General features: G+C 46.5%; 1 protein-coding gene and 1 long non-coding RNA gene across 7 annotated transcripts in view; both read left to right on the forward strand.

Moving 5' to 3' along the window:
• The first annotated feature begins 1,900 nt into the window (after window positions 1-1,900).
• Window positions 1,901-22,531, forward strand: part of ITGB5 (integrin subunit beta 5) — a 131,482-nt gene continuing 110,851 nt past the window's right edge. For 2 of the 6 annotated variants that reach the window (XM_077990904.1, XM_077990906.1), the window contains exon 1: window positions 1,901-2,053. Coding sequence is in view for 2 of the 6 variants with exons in the window: in XM_077990902.1 (XP_077847028.1) it covers window positions 10,479-10,794 (316 nt within the window). In the remaining 4 variants the exon portion in view is untranslated. 6 annotated transcript variants of the gene reach the window in all.
• On the forward strand, window positions 13,565-16,563 carry LOC144339387 (uncharacterized). The gene is made up of 2 exons (XR_013414368.1): window positions 13,565-13,672; window positions 13,813-16,563. It is a non-coding gene; the product is annotated as an uncharacterized LOC144339387 (long non-coding RNA).

Genomic DNA, 22,531 nt, shown 5'->3' on the forward strand with positions numbered 1-22,531 from the left:
CATCTCTTCATGCCTCCATTCCTTTGCTCATGCTTTCCCTCATGCTGCTTTCCCATTTGGGAATGCCCATTTCCTTCAACTACCTAATGTCTTAATCTGTTCGAGCTGCTCTTATGAACTACTACAGACTGAGTGGCTTACAAACAACATAAGTTATTTCTCACAGTTCTGGAGGCTGGGAAGTCCAAGATCAAGGTGTCAGCCAATTTGGTGTCTGGTGAGGACCCAGTTCCTCATCTTTTCACTGCAACCTCACGTGTTGGAAGGGGCAAGAGATCTCTCTGGGTTTTGTTTTGTTTTGTTTTAGATGGAGTCTCGCTCTGTTGCCCAGGGTGGAGTGCAGTGGCACGATCTTGGCTTACTGCAAGCTCTGCCCCTGGGGTTCAAGCAATTCTCCTGCCTCAGCATCCTGAGTAGCTGTGACTACCAGTGCCCGCCATCATGCCCAGCTAATTTTTTATTTTTAGTAGAGATGAGGTTTCACCCTGTTAGCCAGGATGGTCTCCATCTCCTGACCTTGTGGATCCGCCCGCCTCGGCATCCCAAAGTGCTGGGATTACAGGCGTGAGCCGCTGAACCCGGCCTGGGGTCTCTTTTATAAGGATATTAATCCCATCCATGAGGGCTCCACCCCCATGACCTAATAACTTACCAAAGGTCCCACCTTCTAATAGCATCATATCAGGCTTTAGGATTTAATACGCGAGTCTTGAAGATACCTAAACATTTAGACCATGGCACCTAATACATACTTCCATCTGTCTAGATCAACTAAACCATTATCTCCTCTGGCTAGCTTTTCCTAATTCTTCCTTTCTTCCACCAGCACTCTCAAGTAGAATTGCCTCCTTCATGTCCCAACTGGTCCTGTAACCAGTTCTTTTTATTTTTATTTTTTAAGTGGGGAGTGAGTTATTATGTAGAGCCATCTCCAACCTTGAGGACACCTTCTAGGCACAGCCCTAAGACAGGATGAGAAAACGAACATGTCACACTGCTGGCTCTCCGCATTAGACTGAAGGTCCTCTGAGGTCAGCTTTGGGTGAAACAGCATGGGATGGCCCGCTGCCTTGACAGCAGCAGGTCTTAGCTTCACATTGGGATCCCCTGAGGAGGTATAAAAGTCACTGATGCCTGGGTCCCATTCCAGAGCACTTCATCAGGCTAGGGCAGACCTGAGTCTCAGGAGTATTTAAACTCTTACCTGCATGATCCTCTCCCTCTCCCTCTCCCTCTCCCTTTCCCTCTCCCTTCCCCTCCCCGTCCCCCTCCCCCTCCCCCCACCTCTACCTCCCCGTCCACCTCCCCCTCTCCCTTCCCCTCCCCCTCCCCCTCTCCCTTCCCCTCCCCCTCCACCTCTCCCTCTCCCTCTCCCTCTCCGACACCCAGGCTGGAGTGCAGTGGCACAATCGTGGCTCACAGCAGCCTCTAACCCCTGGCCTCAAGCCATTTTCCCCTCAGCCTCCTGAGTAGCTGGGATTCCAGGAGCCACCCGCCGCGCCCGTGCTCCCAGGTGCTTCGAATGTGCGGTGGAGTTTGAGAAGCACCGTTTCAGGTCACTGAGTTGGCTAATGATGGTCCAGCTCGAGGTCACATCACATCATTTCCCATTCTTTCCCCGAGAGTCTAGAAACCAAGAGTCGCATTGTGGACAAGAAGCCTCAGTAAGCTCCAAGTCTCTTTATAGAGAAGGTGACCAGGCATCCAGATTGCATCAACACCAAAACCGCTTGAGACTGAACTCTTTTGTGCCATTTTGCCCCCAAACCCACCCTGTCCTCCTGCCCCTTTCTAGAGCTGGGCAAATCTCGGGGCCGGTAGGTGGCGCTGTCTCCTATGGCTTGCAGAAAACTCAACTTCCGGCGGGGCGGTGCTTTTAAAAGGCTTTTTTGAAATCATTAACTTTAATTTTATTATTTTTTCTTATCGAGACAGAGCCTCACCCTGTCACCCAGGCTGGAGTGCAGTGGCGAGATCTCGACTCACTGCAACCTCTGCCTCCTGGGCTCAAGCGATTCTCCTGCCTCAGTCTCCCGAATAGCTGGGATTACAGGTGCGCACCACCATGCCCGACTAATTCTGTATTTTCAGTAGAGATGGGGTTTTGCCATGTTGGCCAAGCTGGTCTTGAACCCCTGACCTCACATGATCCGACCGCCTTGGCCTCGCAAAGTGCTGGGATTACAGGCGTGAGCCACCTCACCTGGCCTTGAAATCATTAACTTTTAATGCACCATTTCTAAATTTCTTTTTGGACTTTTCCTTGGTCTCTTTATTCCTTGATCTTGTGCTAGGGAAAAATGAATGTTACGCTGTTTTCTCTTGAGATATTTGCATCATTTTTACTGAATCATTAGAGATCATATATTGTCCTCTTTATTGCTCTTATAATAACCATAAGTAATGTTAATGTCATATTAATGGTGCATAAAATTTGGTACAGTTGTTCAGAGAAATCAACGTTTTATTTAGTGGTGATTGTACAAAATTTAAAAGGAGATAAATCCATTTTCACTGAAAAATTCTTCAGTTAAATAAAAAACGAAATGCCACCCGTGGGAGGTGAGGTGAGCAAGATCTGCCTGGGTTTTCCTTGAAGGTTCTCCGAGAATTCCAGTTTGCCATTAATTGGCAATCCACAGTGTAAAAAGCAAGGTTGGAGATTAGGTTGGGGAGAGCCCTGGAAGACATATGGGGGTGTTCTTCTCAACCTCAGGGCTGTGAAATATGGTGCTGTTGTTCAAAGACAGAAGCCTGGGGCAAACCATGAAAGGCCTCATAATTTCCGCAGGCCTGGTAACATTTTTCCTGAGCCCACAATCATGACATGTGGGCCAATAATTCTTTGCTACTTCCAGATGAGAGAACCAGTTTGAAAATCAACAACTATAACAATATTTAATATATTATGAAGTACTCCCTATATGCCAGGCACAATTCTTGTGCCTCACACATATTAACCCCTTTAATTCTCACGATAATTATGAAGTAGGTACTATTTTTATGCCTGTTCAATATTAGGAGAAATAGAGACAAGTAACTAGTTTGCAGTCATATAACTAGGAAGTGACACAGCCAGGACTTGAGCCAGGCAGTCCGACTGCATTGCCTACCTCTCTGTCATTTAATGCTAAAGTATTAATGTAATGTGGACATCCCTTAAAGAGGAGAGGTGATGATTTTGAGAGTCCACCCATAAGACAGGCCCTCATAGTCTTCCCACATAAAGAACACGTTCAAACAGGCATTCCATCCTCTATGTAAGAGCAGTGCTTTTTTGTAGAATAATTTTTAGTCGGTAGATCAGGTTATGTAAAGTAGAGCCTGCTGCCAAGTGCGGAACACATTTGGCTTTGCAAGTGGTAATTATAGAGCCAGCTCTGGCAGGAACCAGGCCCTTCACTTTCCAGATGAGCACACTGAAGTCCGGAGGGTGGCAGGCAGTTGCACGGTTGCTCAGCTAGTTGATGGCAATGAGGACTGGAACTCAATTCTTCTGATCCTGGGCCCAGATTTCTCATTTTCCTCCACTAGCAATTGAATATGAGGGGCCATATTCTACAAAAGGGTCATCAGCTGCTGCAAACAGGCAAAAGCTGGGTCCTGGGCTGGTGGCTGATGGCTGAGCCATGGCTTCTTGTGTACCTGGTCCTTGAGCAGCTGTTCAGCCTCCATTCCCCACTCCAGCCCCAAACATGACACCCCAAGAAGGGTAGGGGTCCAGAAGCTTGTCCCATCTTTTGAAAGGCTGCTGAACTGCTAGCTAAGCATTGTTTTAAAGGCCACTGGTATACCTAAGACAAGGTAAAGGTAAGAGGCATGATGGTTCACACCTGTAAAAAGCCCAGGATGGTTTTGAATGTGGCCCAACAAAAATTCGTAAACTTTCCTAAAACATTGTAAGATTTGGGGGGGAATTTTTTTTAAGCTAATCAGCTATCATTCGTGTTAGTGTATTTTATGTGTGGCCCAAGACTTCTTCTTCCAATGTGGCCCAGGGAAGTTAAAAGATTGGACTCCCCTGGTGTAGATCGTACCTGTTCTGTGTCTCTTCTCCATCTCCTGCCTACTCCTTTATTACTGGCATTTACTCAAGAAGTCTCTAAACATGATTGGTTTAAAATATAGTGTGTGTGTGTTTATGTATATTTGTATTCATTCTTTCTACTTTTTACTGAAATAACTGGAAAGGAATCTGTGCCCTTTAGGTGATATGAGAAAACATCCAGGAGAAGAAGAACGCACTGTGATTGCTTTGCTCCAGTGAAAAGGAGGCATTTAGAGAAAGAATCCAGGAGAGTTTCCTCCAGGTCTAAGCTCTACTGATAATCTTAAAGAAAATTTTACATAAGCAATGTCCTATGTGAAAAAATAAAAATAAAACAAGCATGGCAAACTTAATTGAAAAGTATCACAACTTTTACTATAATTTCATTAATGGATTTGTTTTAACATAGTTCATGAAAGCTGTAAAATATATATTTCCTCTGGAATATATAATTAAAAAGTATTTTCAGAGTTAACCTTTGAAAAGTTGCCCTCAGAAAGATGTCATAATTAATAAGTATTTTCAGAATTGGTAATTAAGCGCTTGTGTGGGCTTCTTTTTTTTTTTTTTTTTTTATGACTTACAGCTACATTTGCACATTAAAAGCAACACCACCAAAGAGAAACACCTATCCCTATGTTGAAAATTTCTGTCGAGACTTGTTTGGTACTGTCTCTCAACGTGAAATTCCACCCCCCCCTTACACTTGGCAATGACCACTATTCACATGTTGAACCTAAAAATAAGCCATCAAACAAAAATTACAGAGATCTAATATATGCCAGTTACTATAACTGGCTATTATCACTAACAGGGAACCCAGTGTGCCCCAGGGCTTGTCATCTTCTTGTCTCCCATGTTCATCCATCATCTAGGTGTCATTTTTGGGTCTGCCCTCAGTAGTCTCGCATTGGCTGTGGCACAGGGATTACTTTTTCCTAACCAGGACCATGGTGGACAGGGAAAGAAAAACTTTGGCAGAGCATTTTCCTACAAAAAGGAATATAATTTGGTATTTTTAAAATAAAAAGTTAATCATTTTAATTTAATTTTATTTTGAGACAAAGTATCTCTCTGTCATCCAGGCTGGAGTGCAGGGGCACCATCTTGGCTCACTGCAACCTTCACCTCCTAGATTCAAGCAACTATCATACCTCAGCCTCCTGAGTGGCTAGGATTACAGGAGCACGCCACCACATCCAGCTAATTTTTGTATTTTTAGTAGAGATGGGTTTTCACCATGTTGGCCAGGCTGGTCTCGAACTCCTGACCTCAGGTGATCCTCCTGCCTTGGCCTCCCAAAGTGCTGGGATTACAAGTGTGAGCCACCACCATGTTCAGCCTAAAAAGTTAATCTTAACATTAAAGAAAATTGTATACATGTGTCATAGGCCTATCAATCTCTACAAAAGAATTTTGTAATACTCTGTCACCAGAGTCACTCATTTCTTGCAGTATGGCAAATCCTAGCCGTGACTAAAAGCAGAGTAAATTAAGTGCCTTACCTAAACTAAGGGATATAGCGTAGGGTAGTTGTTGTTCTGCCCCTGAACTCTTTTTCTCCCTGCATGTTAAATTACAGGTATGCCTCAGTAAAATATTTCTGACCTGGATTACAAATTGAATTGCCCAATATAAAAAGTCACTTTGGGTGTGGGTAAATCTGAATTGTGAAATAGAAAACTTAACAAATCTGATTTTTAAGTTTTTTGTTTGTTTATTTTTATGGCTAAAATAGACGTAACATAAAATTTACCATTTTAACTTTTTTTTTTTTTTTTTTTTTTTTAATAGAGACTTCCTCTATTACTCAGGCTGGAGTGCAGTGGCACAATCATGGCTCACTGCAGCCTCGACCTCCGGGGCTCAAGCGATCCTCCCACCTCAGCCTCCTGAGTAGCTAGCTGGGACTACAGGCACATGCCACAATGCTAATTTTTTTTTTTTTTTTAATAGAGGCGGGATTTCACCATGTTGCCCAGGCTGGTCTCAAACTCCTGGGCTCAAGCAATCCACACTTCTCCACCTCCCAAAGTGCTGGCATTATAGGTGTGAGCGACCACACCTGGCCCATTTTAACTATTTTTAAGTTTACCATTCAGTGGCATTAAGTACGTTCACCATGTTTTGCAATTATTACTACCATCTATCTCCTGAACTTTTCCATTATCCCAAACTAAGGCCAGGCGTGTTGGCTCACTCCTGTAATCCCACCACTTTGGGAGGCTGAGGCAGGCAGATCACTTGGGGTCAGGAGTTCAAGACCAAACTGAAAGTATTTACACATTAATTTAATTAATACTCTCAATTATCCTCTCCCTCTAGGGCCTGGTAACCTCTATTCTACTTTATGTCTCTGAATTTTTCATTCTATGTACTTCATCTAAGTGGAATCATACAATATTTTGTCCTTTTCTATATGGCCTATTTCACTTAGCATGTTTTCAAAATTTACCCATGCTGTCGTATAATAGGATTTCTTTCCCTCCCTTCCTCACTTCCTCTCTCCCTCCCTTCCTTCTTTTTTTGAGACAGGGCCTCACTCTGTCTCCCAAGCTGGAGTGCAGTGGTGCAATCATGGCTTACGGCAGCCCCAACTTCCCCAGGCTCAGGTGATCCACCTCAGCCTCCCAAGTAGCTGGGACTACAGGCATGCCACCACACCCAGCTAATTTTTGTATTTTTTATAGAGATGGGGTTTCACCATGTTACCCAGGCTGGTCTCAAACCCTGAGCTCAAGCAATCCTCCTGCCTTGGTCTCCCAAAGTGTTGGGATTATAGGCGTGAGCCACTGCTCCCAGCTGCATGTCAGAATGTCAGAATTTCATTTCCTTTTTTTTTTTTTTTTTTTTTTTTTGAGGCAGCTATGCACTCTGTTGCACAGCTCGCTTTAACCTCCAGCTACAGGCCTCCAACTCGAGGGCTCAAATGATTCTGCCTCCTCAGCCTCCCTATGTTGCTCAGGCTGGTCTTGAACTCCTGGCCTCCAGCAGTTGTCCCGTCCCAGCCTCCCAAAGTTTTAGGATTACACCCATGAGCCACTGCAAAGGCCTTCATTCCTTTTAAAGGCTGATAATAGTCCACTATATGTAACTACTACATCCTATCTTCTGTTCATCTGTTGATGGACACTTGGGTAGTTTCCACCTTTTAGCTATTGTGAATAATGCTGCTATGAACCTTGGTGTACAGGTATCTGTTTGAGTCCCTGCTTTCAATTTTTTGGAGGATATACACAGAACTGGAGTTGTTGGGTCATATGGTAAGTCTATATTTAATTCTTGAACTCATCATAGTTTAAAACTAACAAAAAGAAACATAAAATTTCTCTGGGTTATCCATGCTCAAACCCCATAGTCAAACCGATCCAAAACCAGCAGCCTCCTTTGGGTCCAGAAGCTTAGCAGTGATCAGACATGGAATGTTCCAGAAGTTGCCCACAAAGGAAACTGTTCCAGTGGCTGTGGGGAAGTTTTGCCTTGAGGTGAGCAATCAGTGCATACTGAATTTAATGAGTAGACAAAAGTTAAAGCATTTGAAGGTCATCTCCACTCTCCAGCTTAATTAAAATCAAAAAAAAAAAAAAAAAAAGAAAGAAGAAGAAGAAGGGACAAGAAAAAACGCATAAACCAGAAAGCAAAAGCTCAGAGAAAAGGCATCTCCAAACCAGTTTTAAGATATTGGAGACTGGATCACTCAGGATTTAGAGCTTATGGCAGGTCTGGGCAAGTTAGGGGACTCAGGAATCCACCCAGGTGGTATAGGATGGGGGCTGGTAAGAAGGGAACCAGGGGAAGGTTTGATTGCAGAACTTTCCAAGTGCGGTTTAGGTAAGTGGAGGTCTGTGCTGGATCTGAGTCCGAGACAGATCAAACTGATATTTCAACAGTTTGTAAAGCACTGGAGTTGAAAGAAGGAAGGTGACACACAGAGGATCTGCTGCTCCACAGAGCCTAGGCTTAAAGAATGCTAGATAAATGCTAATTTTTATTGTAGTTATTAATGCAATATTTACCCAGTTTCCAGGACTCCACTCCCCTTCCATCTAATCCATCCTACACTCCCCTGACAGACAAATCTTTTAAAATCACCACTTGGCACACAACATCTCATAGCTCTTTCAGAGCACTGACTGGCTGATTGATTGACTGAGACAGAGTCTCGCTCTGTCACCCAGGCTGGAGTGGAGTGCAGCGGTGCTATCTTGGCTCACTGCAACCTCTACCTCCTGGGTTCAAGCGATTCTCAGGCCTCAGCCTCCAGAGTAGCTGGGATTACAGGCACCCGCCACCATGCCCAGCTAATTTTTGTATTTTTAAAAGTGACAGGGTTTTGCCATGTTTAGCTAGGCTCGTCTTGAACTTTGGCCTCAAGCTATCCACCTGTCTGGGTCTCCCAAAGTGCTGGAATTAGACTTGAGCCAACGTGCTGGCCCCATTATTTATAATCACTGCCTCTCAAACTGGGATAAGAGTAGCTCCAAGGCCACTGACCTGAGAGACAGGTAGCTCTGAGATAAACCCAGGACACCTCCTGTAAAATATTTAGGGACAAGCATTTTACATCAAAACAAACATGAGGATATTATAGAATACGTTAACCCAAAATATCAGAGACCAGTCTCATTAAATTTAGAAAGTTTATTTCGCCAAGGTTAAGGATGTGCCAGTGACGGGAAGTCCTGACAATATGTACCCAAGGTGGCTGGGGGTACAGTTTTCTTTTGTACGTTTTAGGGAGACATAAGACATCAATGAATATGTGTAAGATGTACATTGGTTCGGTTTTGTAAGGCGGGACAACATGAAGTGGGGGCTTCCAGGTTAGAAGTAGATAAGAGACAAAAGGCTGCATTCTTTTGATTAGCCTTCCACTGAATACACAATTTAGTCTGGCTCAGTGAATCTGCATTTTTACATAAACAATAGGCCAGAGGGAGCAATCAGGTATTCATTTGTCTCAGGTGAGCCTCAGAGGGATGACTTTGAGTTCTGTCTGTCTTTTGTCCACAAGGAATTTCCTGTGGGTAAATTGTGAGCGAGGTATGTAGCTTCTTAGCTATCTTATTTAGGAATAAAATGGGAGGCAGGTTTGCCTGACCCAGTTCCCAGCTTGACTTTTCTCCTGGCTTAGTGATTTGGGGGCCCTGAGATTTATTTTCTTTTCACAAATACTGTAAAGGAGCTTGCTATGGACTGCTGCATCTTTGCCGCCAGGCACACTATATTGTACTTCAAGAAGTTTACTTCCTCAGGCATTGAGGCACCACCTTGTCAGAGTTTGGGAGGAGGCCGACAAATAAAGGTTAACAGCCAAACTCCTTGAGCTGGGCAGTTAGGACAGTTTTCCACTGGGCCCTCCAAGCCATTCTTCCACCAGGTCCCTGACTTGCAAAGGTGAGACCCCTTTGTTCTTTACCCCTTCCTGCTTCAGTTTTAGCCAAGCCATGCTGCCCTTTTGAACAAGGCATCCCAGCTGTCACTTCCTCCAGCAGTTAACCCCTCTGTCCCTCAGTTTCCTCAACTGGATAACAGTAGGGTTGTCAGGAGGATGAAATGAGTTAATATGGGTAAAGGACTTAGAACAGCGCCTGGCTGGCAGTGTGCTCTCTGTACTTGATAGGTATTCTATCTTTATCTTCCCCTACCTGAATGTTGCCTCTTCTCTTGCCTATAAACCACTCCACTCTAAATGCACTTGTAGCGAATCCAAGCCCAAGGTATCCTTTGCTGCACCATCTGAGGAAGACCCCACCCCACTCCTTATTGGCCAGTTCAGATCCAGCTCATATGTAAACTGCAAGATGAAAGCCTGAGCATATGTTTTTGAGTCTATCAGTTTGATCATGGAAACTGACAGATTGTCAGTAAGGACAACGAAATATAGCGGCATATTGGCCAGTCTCAAATCCTTGAAAGGTGCAAATGTTAAAAAGTGAAAAGTTGGCCGGGCGCGGTGCTTCGCGCCTGTAATCTCAGCACTTTAGGAGGCAGACACAGGAGGATTGCTTGAGCCCAGGAGTTCGAGACCTACCTGAGCAACACAGCGAGACCCTCATTTCCACAAAACATGTAAAAATTGTCCGGGTGTGGTGGCGCGCACCTGTAGTCCCAGCTACTCAGGAGGCTAAGGTGGAGGAACCCTTGAGCCCAGGAGGTCCAGGCTGCAGTGAGCGGAGATTGGGCCACTGCACTCCAGCCTGAGTGAGAGCGAGACGCTGAGAAAGAAAAGAAAAGAAAAGAAAAGAAAGGAAAGAAAGGAAAGAAAGGAAAGAAAGAAAAGAAAGAAAGAGAGAGAAAGAAAGAAAAAGAAAAAGTAACGTAGGTTTTACCTGTGCCTCCACGCCCCACCGTGCCCTCCCTTGCCTATCCAGAAGTCGCTTTGCGGTTCCACGCGCGGGCGTCTACGTCCCACCTCAGGCCGCCGGAGATGCGGCTTTGGGAGGATGAGGTGGGCCCGGCACGACATGACCCCCGTACCTGCTCTCCCTTTCAGAGTCTAGCAACCGCCTTTGGCCCAGGTAATCTCAGCTCGCCTAATGCTGCGTGCCCCGCCGCTTTCCCGTGGCGACGGGCGGCGAAGCTACGGGAGCGGGCTCTACTCAGTGGTTTCGAGCCCCCCATGCCCCAAGTGAGTCGCAAGCTACTTCCACCTGGGCCCGTAGGGCCTCCGCGTCCCGGGCCGGTCCCCGCACAGGGCGGAGCCGACCCGGCCCGGAGCTCGCCCCGCCCCGCCCCGCCTCGCAGTAAGCTGACCGTGTGGCGGCCGGGAGGGGGCCTGGCAGGGGAGAGAAGGGGAGGAGAAAGGAGAGGAGGAAAGTGGAGCCTGGCGGGACGGAGGGAGGAAGGGAAGGGGCGGAGGCGAGGGGCAGAGTGTGCCGGCGCGCGGGGGAGCCTCGGCGCGGGGCGCGTCTCGGAGCCCAAGTCGCGGCCCCCGAGCTGAGCCAGCCCCTGCCCTGCCCGGAGCCGCCCGCCGGGGCCGTCCCGAGCGGCGACACCCTAGGCGTCCCGGCCCGCCAGCCAGGGCAGCCGCCGTTCCGGGACTCGGCCGTGAGCGCTGCCGGACAGATGGTGGCGGCGGGGCGCAGGCCAGCGCGGGCGCTGTGAGCCGTAGCTGCGCACGGGGCATGTGGCGGCGGCCCCCGGCCCTCGGCCCCCGCGCTCCGGCCCCCGCCCGGGTCCCGGCCGCCGGCCCCAGCGGAGTGCAGCGACCGCGCCGCCGCTGAGGGAGGCGCCCCACCATGCCGCGGGCCCCGGCGCCGCTGTACGCTTGCCTCCTGGGGCTCTGCGCGCTCCTGCCCGGGCTTGCAGGTAAGCCGCGCCGCCCACGGCGCCCAGAGAAACTTTGTCGCGCACACAGCCGCGGGCAGGCGTCTCAGAGGGGCGGGGAGCGCAGGCAGTGCCTGAGGGCAGAGGGCGCCTTCAGGGCACTCCCTGGTGGATGGACCAGTCGCCAGGGGACAGCCCCGCGGGGCCGTCGTGAATCTCCTCTCCCCTCCCGGACTGAGGAGGAGCTTCCCTTCCTGTGTAAACAGCCTGGCCGGCCTGCTGACCTAGCCCGCCAGCCCCGTGCCTAGGGCACGGGGAGGACCATCGCCGGCCCTGCCTTGGGGCCCGGGCTCTCCGTTGGCGGGCACAAAGCGGTCCTTGTGGCCGGCCGGGAGCGGGCGGGCTGCTGGGGGGGATGCCGCCGGTGTCCTGTTCCCGGGGAAGCAAGGGAGTCTCGAAACCCCAGCCAAAGCCCAGGGCCACCTCCACTCCTGAGGGCTCGCCTCCTGGGACTGCGGGTGCACAGGGCCCACCGCGAATCCTGGAGTTCTCTGCGCCTAGGCTAGCCGCCTTCATTTGAAGATGCAGACCCACTTCCCCACCCCACCCCGCCTGCTTCCGCCTCGCCTAGGCCACCGCAAACCCGAGGGGGCACCCGCGTCCCAAACCACAGCCCCACCTGGGACTTCCCTATTAGATTCCTTCTGCCCGACTTTATCCCGCCATTTGCACACGCTCGGAGCCTCACACTCCCCTAACTGTGACGGATTCTGGAGTAGAGGACAGGGGCTGCGGAGATTGCCTTAGCCCGACGCTGCCATGGGCTGGCGGCGGTGCGAGGATCCCTCGGTTACCTGCTCTTAAGTTTTCAGGGTTGGGAGATGACTGGACGTGGCAGTTCGGAGGCCCTCGAGGAAGGATGCACTTGTTTGGGATGCGGACTTTCTCCCTTCCTTTAGGAACTAATAGTGCTCTATTCACTTTGGAGCCGGAGATACTTGATTGCTCCTGTGAGCCAAGTGGTTGCCTGGCTGCCCAAGGGGAGGACTGTTCCTCCCCCCCCCCGTGTCTCATTTACATGAAGGCAGTGGAGGTTTAGGTTTAAGAGCGGAGGAGGGGTCTGAGCAAACAACAACTTCGTTTAGACCCTAATTCAAACTTAATACTGTAGCAAGGTTTTTGTTTTTTGTTTTAAATGGGAAAATAATCACTCCAGAGCTCGGAGAGTAGATGAGTGGATTCCAGACACCCATCCGGCCGCCAGTGCCCATCACGGATAGTTTCATGGGTCCCTCGGGAAAGCGAGCAGAAGGAAGCTGTAGCCCACATCACACAGGAATGTATTGTTGTGAACGCTCCCCTGCCCCACAAGGACTTTCCTTTAGTTTGAAATTAGGCACTTTTTCTTTTTTGGTGGGAACATTTTCTTTTAATACTTTTAATAATGTTAGTAGTTTTTAATTTTGGCAAAATAAGAAAATCTGGCAACCCTATGTTAAGCTCCCCTTCTCATTTTCTGTTTGTTTCTTTTGTTTTGTTTTTAAATCTTAGTTTTCTTTGAAATCCAAAAGTTTGGAAACTGCCAAAGGAGATGGCTTCTAAGTTCCTCTCCAGCTTGACATTCTGTAATTCTGACAAACAGAATTATAATAATAATTTCCAGTTGCAAATAATTTTTTTTTTTTTTTTGAGTCAGAGTTTCAGTCTTGTAGCCCAGGCTGGAGTGCAGTGGTGCCATCTCGGCTCACTGCAACCTGCACCTCCCAGGTTCAAGCGATTCTCCTGGCTTAGCCTCCCAAGTAGCAAGGATTACAGGTGCCGCCACCGTGCCAGGCTAATTTTTGTAATTTTAGTAGAGACGGGGTTTCACCATGTTGGCTGGGCTGGTCTTGAACTTCTGACTTCAGGTGATCTAACCGCATCGGTCTCCCAAAGTGCTTGAATTACAGGCTTGAGCCACCGTCCCTGGCTGCAAATAATTTCTAAAAATACATTATTTTCCACTTGCATCGTGCTTTCTGTTTTTCAAAGTTCACGTACATCTTCATGGTGATGTCCATTTTCTCATATGGGCTCAGGAAGGAAGTGACTTGCCCTTCTCCTCTACTTGGGTCAGGAGTGGCGGACCAGGGACCATGGCTTTTGGTCCAGTGCCCTCTGTCCTACCTGACTCAGCTTAGGGAAGAGAAAAGCACTGAGCACGGTGGTTCATTTGCAACTCTTTTGGGGTCCTGTTTTCCCATTGCCCATCTTTTTTTTTTTTTTTTTTTTTTTTTTTGAGACAGAGTCTTGCTCTTGTTGCCCAGGCTGGTGTGCAGTGGCATGATTTCAGCTCACCACAACCTCGCCTCTCAGGTTCAAGCGATTGTCCTGCCCAAGCTTCCTGAGTAGCTGGGATTACAGGCATGCACCACCACACCTGGCTGATTTTGTATTTTTAGTAAAGACGGGGTTTCACCATGTTGTTCAGGCTGGTCTCCAACTCCCAACCTCAGGTGATCCGCCCACCTCGGCCTCCCAAAATGCTAGGATTACAGGCGTGAGCCACCATACCCAGCCTCTGCCCATCTCTTTGACTACAGGTTTTGGTGATGGTGCTGGTGGTGGTGGAGCAAGCCATGGCACTGGCCTCCAGAACTTGCTGCCTACCTCTTAGGGCTCTGAAGCTTCTCAGGATTAGCAGAGGTTGACTCACATCTGTGTGATTTCTCCTAGTTTCTCAGTGTTGCTGAATTAACTTCAACATTCTCTCTCTCTTTTTTTTTTTCTTCCCTTCCCTTCTTTTTTTTTCTTGCAGCACTACAGGTACTTTATTCAGGGTGTGTTTCTGTATTGCTACTAGGAACATTACTATTTGAAAGAAAAAAACGTAGTTACTTAGAGAAAAGAAAGAGATGACCCTCAGGGCCATGCTTGCCTGGCTGTTCCTGGACCAGTGGTTGAATGGCTCTCTCTGCTGCTCTAACCTCTCTTTCATCTCAGTATGGATTTCCAGCCGGAAACCTTAGGTTTCAGGGGCTCATTTCCAACAAGTCCCTGGCCGACTGACAACCCCCTCCCGTCCCCACCAAGGGCTATCTCCTGTTCTCTTTATTATCTTACGGCCAAGAGCCTTCAGACAGAATCCTAGGACATGGTCTTCCCCCAAAACCAGGGGTCTCACTGAGGTGAGGATTTTCCATGCTGCCTTTGCTAAGAGAGAGAGAGGAATACCATCTTATAAAGAGGATCCTGCAACACCACTGGAATTATGTGTGCTATCACATTCATTTCTTTTTAAAAAAGCAATCAAATGTTCTTCTGGTGAATGCTCTGCCCATCCTAAGACAGCCCTTTGCTTTATTTAGTGGACTCATGTTGGCAGCACCCTTCCTCTACCCCCCACCCCCTACCACATTTCCTGTGGTCTGTGATGGGGTTGTTGGAATTTGGCTGGGTCTGCAGCTCTCTGTAGGTAACCAGACACAGGTTTAGAGCTGACAGGACAATGAAATACAAACAGTGGGTTTGGTCTGTAGACTGCTGTTTATCCTATGGATTTACATTTTAACTCCATCATCCTTGAGTTGGGGGAGCTTTTTATAAAGGGGATTGAGGCAGAAGAGGGCAGGGTCTAATTAGCTCTAATTAGTATTCCCCGCCTGCTTGTTCTTCATGCTTATTTAGCTACTGAGGCAATGGGGAATTAAAATGTCTAAGTAGTTTGGCAAAAGGCCTTTTGTGCCTGTGTGCCCTGGTAACTACTTTTTCTTCTTCAGCCTGGCCACGGAAATATTCTGAGATGCTTTAACGATATCAGTAATGTGGGACAATTACACACTACTTAAATAATAGGGCCCCTTTCACATGGCAGTGTGCAGCTGGGTTAATGGGATAGGGTCTTTTTTCACAGGTATTTCCAGTTGGCTGGAGCTGAGGGCCTTGGAGAACTGACTGCCGTGGTTTGTTTTCCTTCTTTCCGGTTCGAATGGGATTAATGGCCTCTATAAATGTAAAGGAATGCTTTATTTAGAGGCGCCCATTTGTTTCTGAAGCTTCTTGCTTCCGTTGAATGCAGGGTTTGCTTCCCGGGCCTCATGGTGAAAAGTTTGCTTCAAGACAGGCTTGACTCATCCCCTAAGGCTGATGCTTTGAAGGTACTGCAGGGTACCCTGCGCTCTCTTTATAGGATTCCCTCCCCAACTCCAGCCAGACATTTTCAGAGCTGGTTGTCTCTTGAAGAGCTGAGACCTACTTCTGCAACTTGTTCCCTTTAGTTATTCTCAACTCTTACTCAGCGTGATCCTGAGATCCAACTCAAGTCAGATCATGTCTCTCTGCTTAAAACCTTCAAATGATTTCCCAGAGTCCTGCCAGGTTCCACGAACTCTCCACTGACTTCCCTGACTTTCCTTCACCACTTTCCCTTCAAGTCCTTTGCTCTAGCAGCATGGGCCTCCCACTGTCCCTCCAGCGTGCCAGTCATGCCCCCATGGCAGCCCTTCTTCCTGCCTGTAATACTCTCCTGCAAGAAGATATCTGTATGACTGGCTTCCTCCACCCTGCAACCCTTTTCTTATCGTCTCTTGCTCAGCCAAGGTTTCCCTGGCTGCTCCCAGCTAAAGCTGCAACCTCCTCCCTATATCCCGCGTTCTTTTTATCTGCTTTCCTTCTTTAATTTTTGTCCTTAGCACTCATCACCATCTAATGTAACTACATATCTTGTTCACTATTTCCCCTAAGTAGAATTCTCCCCCAGCCAGGATGTGAGCTCTGTGAATAAGGGAGTCTTTTTGGGTTTATTCACCTCTGTATCCTCAATGCCTGGAACAGCACCAGGCACATATTTGTTGATTGAAGAATGGATGAACCTGAGTCTTGGTAATTGGGAGGTGAAGAGGGCAATGTATCCCGTCCTTAACTCCCTGTTGCCTTCTACAGCTAGCTTTGAAGTCAGGGACTATGCATGTGGCTTGCTAGGAAGAAACATCCTGGGAGAAAAAGATTCTGTTGGAATGTGTCAGGATTTTTTTTTTTTTTTTTTTTTTTTTAAATGGAGTCTCACTCTGTTGCCGAGGCTGGAGCGCAGTGGTGTAATCTCCGGTCACCGCAACCTCTGCCTCCCAGGTTCAAGCGATTCTCCTACATCAGCCTCCCGAGTAGCTGGGAGGCAGAGGTTGCAGTGAATCAAGATCACACCACTGTACTCCAGCCTAGGCAACAGAGTGAGACCCCATCTCAAAATAAAATGAAAAAGAAAAGAAAAAGTACATATGTAAAGGTTTTTTTTTTTTTTAAATTGAGACAGAGTCTCTCTCTGTCTCCCAGGCTAGAGTACAGTGGTGTGATCTCAGCTCACTGCAACCTCGGCCTCCAACGTTCAAGCGATCCTCCTGCCTCAGCCTTCCAAGTAGCTGGGATTACAGGCATGTGCCACCATGCCTGGCTAATTTTTTGTATTTTTAGTAAAGATGGGGTTTCACTATGTAGGCCAGGCTAGTCTTGAACTCCTGACCTCAGGTGATCTGCTTGCCTCAGCCTCCCAAAGTGTTGGGATTACAGGCATGAGCCACTGTGCCAGGTGTCTCTTTTATTCATTCATTAATTTATTTTTTAAAAGACAGAATCTCGCTCTGTCACCCAGGCTGGAGTGCGTTGACGTGATCATGGCCCACTGCAGCTTGAACTCCTGGGCGCAATTGCTCCTCCCACCTGGGCCTTGCAAAGTGTTGGGATTACAGAAGTAAGCCAGTGTGCCCAGCCCTTAAAAAAGCCTTCTAAGAATTGAGAAATCCAGAAAAATTGAGAAGATAGTGATAAGAGTTCCCATCTACCTCACACCCAGTTTTGCCTATTATTAACATCTTACATTAGTATGGTACCTTTATTATAATTAATGAATCATATTGATATGTTATTATTAACTAAAGTCCATCAGTTTAGATTTCTTTAGTGTTTACCTAAGTCCTTTTTCTGTTCTAGGATCCCATCCAAGATACCACAGTACATTGAGTTGTCATGTCACCTTGGGTTCCTATGGCTGTAACAGTTTCTCAGTCTTTTCCTTGTTTTTTATGACCTTGACAGTTTTAAGAAGTACTGGTCAGATATTTTGTAGATCATCCCCTTCTTGGGATTTGGCTGATGTTTTTCCCATGATTAGACAGAGTTAGGTGGTTTTGGAAGAAGAACATAGAGGTAATCAATTGCCTTAAAAAAAAAAACCTTTTGGTAGGTAATATAGTCCCATAATTTTTAAAAGTATAACTCATTAAGTGAGAAGCCTGTCTTTCTTGTTGCCCATCAGTGCGGGATATTTCTGTGACCCCCTTTCCTAAACAGATTATGCCTACATAATTCCTATTATAAAGCTACTAAGCTTTCTTATGTATCCTGAGGGTTTCTATGCGTGTGTTACAAATATCCCTCTTTCATTTTTATTCAGAGGCAGCACAAAACACAGTGTGTATCTTGCTTTTTATTTTTAACTTAACAATGTATTGGCGTAAGCTTCCTGTCAATACAGAGAGCATGCTCATTCTTTCTTTATAGCTGTATAGCACTCCATTATATGAATTGGTGCTTTAAAAATAGAAGTCAGATCTGTAAGGCTGGTATTGTTGAGTGTTGTGCAGATGTCTGATGTTCATAAAGGCAGTGTAGAATGAGAACTGCTGGGATAGAACCTTCCTAGGGCATATTTGCATTTCATGGTAACATTTAGACATATGGCTATTTAGTTGCTAGAGTCTATACTGGGACTGTTTTGTCCATTGTGTGACAAATGTGAGGGCCTGGTTCAGGGTGTGGGGAGAAGCATTCCAGGGCATTGCCAACTTCAAGGCAGAAAGGCCATTTCAGCTTCTGTATTCGCTTCTGTTATCCCACGGAATATTTTGGATCAGGAAATTCCAACTGCAGATGTATGTTTTAGTAGTAGTTGTCTGACCTTGGACCCATGGGGTGTATAGAAGTGGAGAGAGGCTGAATGGAAGGAGGCCAGTCGGGAGGCTATGGCAGGAATTTAGACCAGAGGGCCTGGCTTGGACTGTTGGGGCTAGAGGTTGCAGACAGGAAGGGTTGGCTTAGGATAAACATTTCTTGCATCTTGAAAGGAATGATCAACCGGATGTGGTGGCTCCTTGGATGATTGATGAAACACAGGGGTGAGTCAGTGGGTTTTGGAAGAACATATTTTTAGATTACAGTTTGCAATAAACACTGGGCTTCAGAGATGTGAAGCAAAAGAGATACAGGGAGTTGCCACTGAGCTGGGAATAGTCACTATGCAAACAGCGACGAAGATGAGATGTGGCTATCCCCGTCTGGGCTGCTAGTTCCTGTTTCCATGACCTAGACCTAACACTGACATTTGTGAACTCTGAGTGTTTAGTTTTTTATTCATTGCTTCCTTCCTTTTCAAAGTGCTTATTGGTGCCAAGTGACTCATCCAGCAAAGTCCAAACTCTCTGAAATATTAATAGGTGGAGAGAGGAGACATGCCAAAGGGAGTGAGTCTGACACTCCACATATCAGCACACAGCCTGTGGTTTAGGATCCTGGAGTACCTGTCTGGTACCTGGCACCCGGCACACTGTGAGTTCCTGGACATCAAGGGCTGGTAGGTCATTCACCTGTGCATCTCTAGCATCCCCCCAGTCCAGTGCTCAGCATTTAGGGTGTGTCAAGTGCAGAGTTTCTTGAATTTGAATTTGTCCCGACATCAACCGAATTTTAGGGCAATCATTTTGAGTACAAACGACTTTACTTTTCTATGTGAATAATAATAACAGAAACAGTTAGTATTGCCATATGATAAATTGTTTTACAGTTGTTCATGATGTTTTCATACCAGGTGACTATCACATCCTTTGAGTTTCTTTGGTATTGTGTCCAATATTCAGTAAGGGCTTTTAGGCTGCTGGACCAGAAGACCAGAGCTCAGTCTGATGTGGGTCAGAATTGAGGAGCTCTTATTGTACTGAGCCCTGGACCTCCAGCCCAAGTTCCCAGAGCTCAGTGACGAGGCTCTGGTAATTATAAAGTGTTGTTTGTAAATGTATGTGGCTTTGAAGCTGGGTGCGGAGGCTCAGGCTCACGTATGTAATCCCAGCACTTTGGGAGGCTGAAGTGGGTGGATCACTTGAAGTCAGGGGTCGAAGTCAGAAGACCAGCCTGGCCAACATGCTGAAATCCTATCTCTACTAAAAATACAAAAATTAGCCAGGTGTGGTGGCATATGCCTGTAATCTCAGCTACTCGGGAGGCAGAGGTTGCAGTGAGCCAAGATCATGCCCGTGCAGCTTGGGCAACAAAGCAAGACTCTATCTTAAAAAAAAAAAAAAAAGAAAAAAAAAAAGTATGCGGCTTTGATCAGAGTCCTAAGTGAAGCCTTTGACCCTCAAATTCCTTTCTGATGAAGGGGCTGTTACGGATCTCCAGAGGACCCTAGAGCTCAGCAGGTCACACCAGCCCTACATCCAAGATGGCAGAGGGACCCCCAGGCAGGCATCTCATGTGGGCACTTGCTGACAAGGACCCCATCTGACCTCTTTTTTGTAGATAGGGCTCCTTGTTTCAAGTCACATACGCTTGTTTTCTTACATTTTCATCTGTAAAAAGAGGCAACTTGACTAGCTCATCTTAAAACAATCCTAGCCCCAAGGTACTATAATTTCATGATTTTATGGAAATGATTTTATATATCAGAGAAAAGGATATGCCTCAAGAGCCTGAGTTTATATTTGATAAGGTTGAGGAGAGGAGAAGCAAAGTTACTTTTGTTCTAGATTTGTTTCTTTTCCCCTGCAGATAGTAGTTGCTGACAGGTACGGGGATTTGACCAAAAAATGGGACTAGCATTTTGCAACTCTTTTCCTGCACACACTTTTGTTTTTAAAGGCTTAAGTGTCTATTTGAAAATCACTAAGTGAGCCAGGTGTGGTAGCTCATGCCTGTAATCTTAGCACTTTGGGAGGCCCAGGCAGGAGGATCACTTGAGCCCAGGAGTTTGAGACCAGCCAGGTGTGGTGGTGTGTATCTGTAGCCCCAGCTACTTGGGTGGCTGAGGTGGGAGGATCACCTGAGGCCAGGAGTTTGAGGCTACAGTGAGTTATGATCACACTACTACACTCCAGCCTGGGCAACAGAGCCAGACCCTGTCTCAAACAGACAAGCAAAAAACAAACAAGAAATCTAAAAAAGAAAAGAAAACTCACTGAGTGAGTGAATTCATTTAAAATTAGAAGGAGTTTGTCAGTAGCAGGTCCAGCTTCCCAGTAGGTTGTGTTCTCAGACCTTCTTGGTCCTCATTTGGGTCTGGGATGGCTTTTCCTGCTGAAGTGAGGTCAGGCATGGTAGGTGGGTCCCAGCAGCACCAGAGCCTCCTGCTGCAGGCCTCCCTGGGTGAGGTAGATAAGGATGAGGAAGCCTAGGGTTCAGGGTTAGGGCTGGTGGAAACCTTTGTTCTCACCTGCTGTGGGCTCTCAAAGCCTCTGTTCCTTTCTTCCTAGCCTCTCAGGTTCTGCCTGTTTCTCCCTCCTGTCTCGTCCCAGCTACCATCCTTATGCCGATTGGTATTTCTTCCTTCTGAAGTCCCTGGGGTGACACGATAAAGCTTCCTTCCCCACTACCACCACCTCCTGCACCCACCCCTCTCCCAGTCAGCAATTTTGCCATTTGAGATTTCTGTGAGTTTTTACTGCTGGTGACAAAGGAGAAGCAGGGAGTTAAAATTAGCAAATTAGGGAAATGTTCCAGTTGCAAGATATTGGTTTTTTTTTTAACCCCTATTTTGGCATTTCTTCTCTTTTACTTTTTAAATGTTTCTTTTCTTTTTCCAGCTTTATGGAGGTATAGTTGACAAATAAAAATTGTATATATTTACAGTATGTGATTTGATGTTTTATTATATGTATACATTTGTAGTGATTACTACAATCCAGCTAATTCACATATTCATCACCTCCCATAGTTATCTTTGTGTGTGTATGTGGTGAGAGTATTTAAGATCTACTGTCTTAGCAGTTCTCAAGTACACAATACATTGTTATTAACTGTAGTCACCATTCTGCACAATAGATCGCCAGAACTTATTCATTTTCTCTAAATGAAACTTTGTACCCTTTAACCATCTCCTCTTTTTCCATTCCACCTCCACCCCACCAGCCATGGCAACCACCATTTTACTCTCTGTTTTTCTGAGTTATTTTTTTTCCATTCCACGTATAAGTGACATAATGCAGTATGTCTTTCTGTGCCTGGCTTAATAGTATCCTCCAGGTTCATCCATGTTGTCACAAGTGACAGGATTTTCTCAATTTTTTAAGGCTGAATAGATTTCATTGTATGTATATACCACTTTTTAAAAATATCACATTTTCTTTATTCATCTGTCTGTTGACTCCATATCTTGGCTGTTATGAATAGTGCTGCAAGGAATATGAGAGTGCAGGTATGTCTTCGACATACTGATTTCTTTTCTTTGGTTATATACTCAGCAGTGGAATTGCTGGAACATGTAGTAGTTCTGGTTTAAGGAACCTCCATGTCGTTTTCCATAATGGCTGTACTAATTTACATTCCCACCAACAGTGTACAGAGTTCCCCTGCTTCCCTTTTATCAACATTCTTGCTAGCACTGGCTATCTTTGTTTTTTTCTTTTTTTTTCTTTTTTTGAGACAGAGTCTTGCTCTGTCGCCCAGGGTGGAGTGCAGTGGCGCTATCTCGGCTCACTGCAGCCTCCGCCTCGTGGGTTCAAGTGATTCTCGTGCCTCAGCCTCTCGAGTAGCTGGGATTAGAGGGGTGCACCACCACACCCAGCTAATTTTTGTATTTGTAGTAGAGACAGGGTTTCACCATGTTGTCCAGGCTGTTCTAGAATCCCTGACCTCAGGTGATCCGCCCACCTCAGCCTCCTAAAGTGAGCCGCGGTGTGAGCCACAGTGCCTGGACTTACAGGAGTGAGCCACGGTGCCTGGCCCATTGCTTATTTTTCTAATTGGGTTATTTGTTTTCTTAATATTGAGTTGTTTGAATTCTTTATACATTTGGGTGTTAACCACTTATCAGATGTATGGTTTGCAAATATTCTGTCGCATATGGTAGGTTGTTTCCCTACTCTGTTGATTGTTTCCTTTGTTGTGCAGAAGCTTTTTAGTTTGATAGATTCCATTTGCCTAGTTTCATTTTTGTTGCCTGTGCCTCTGGGATAATATTCCAAAAGTCATTGCCTA

Source organism: Macaca mulatta, chromosome 2, assembly GCF_049350105.2.
Source record: "Macaca mulatta isolate MMU2019108-1 chromosome 2, T2T-MMU8v2.0, whole genome shotgun sequence".
Taxonomy (NCBI): domain Eukaryota; kingdom Metazoa; phylum Chordata; class Mammalia; order Primates; family Cercopithecidae; genus Macaca; species Macaca mulatta.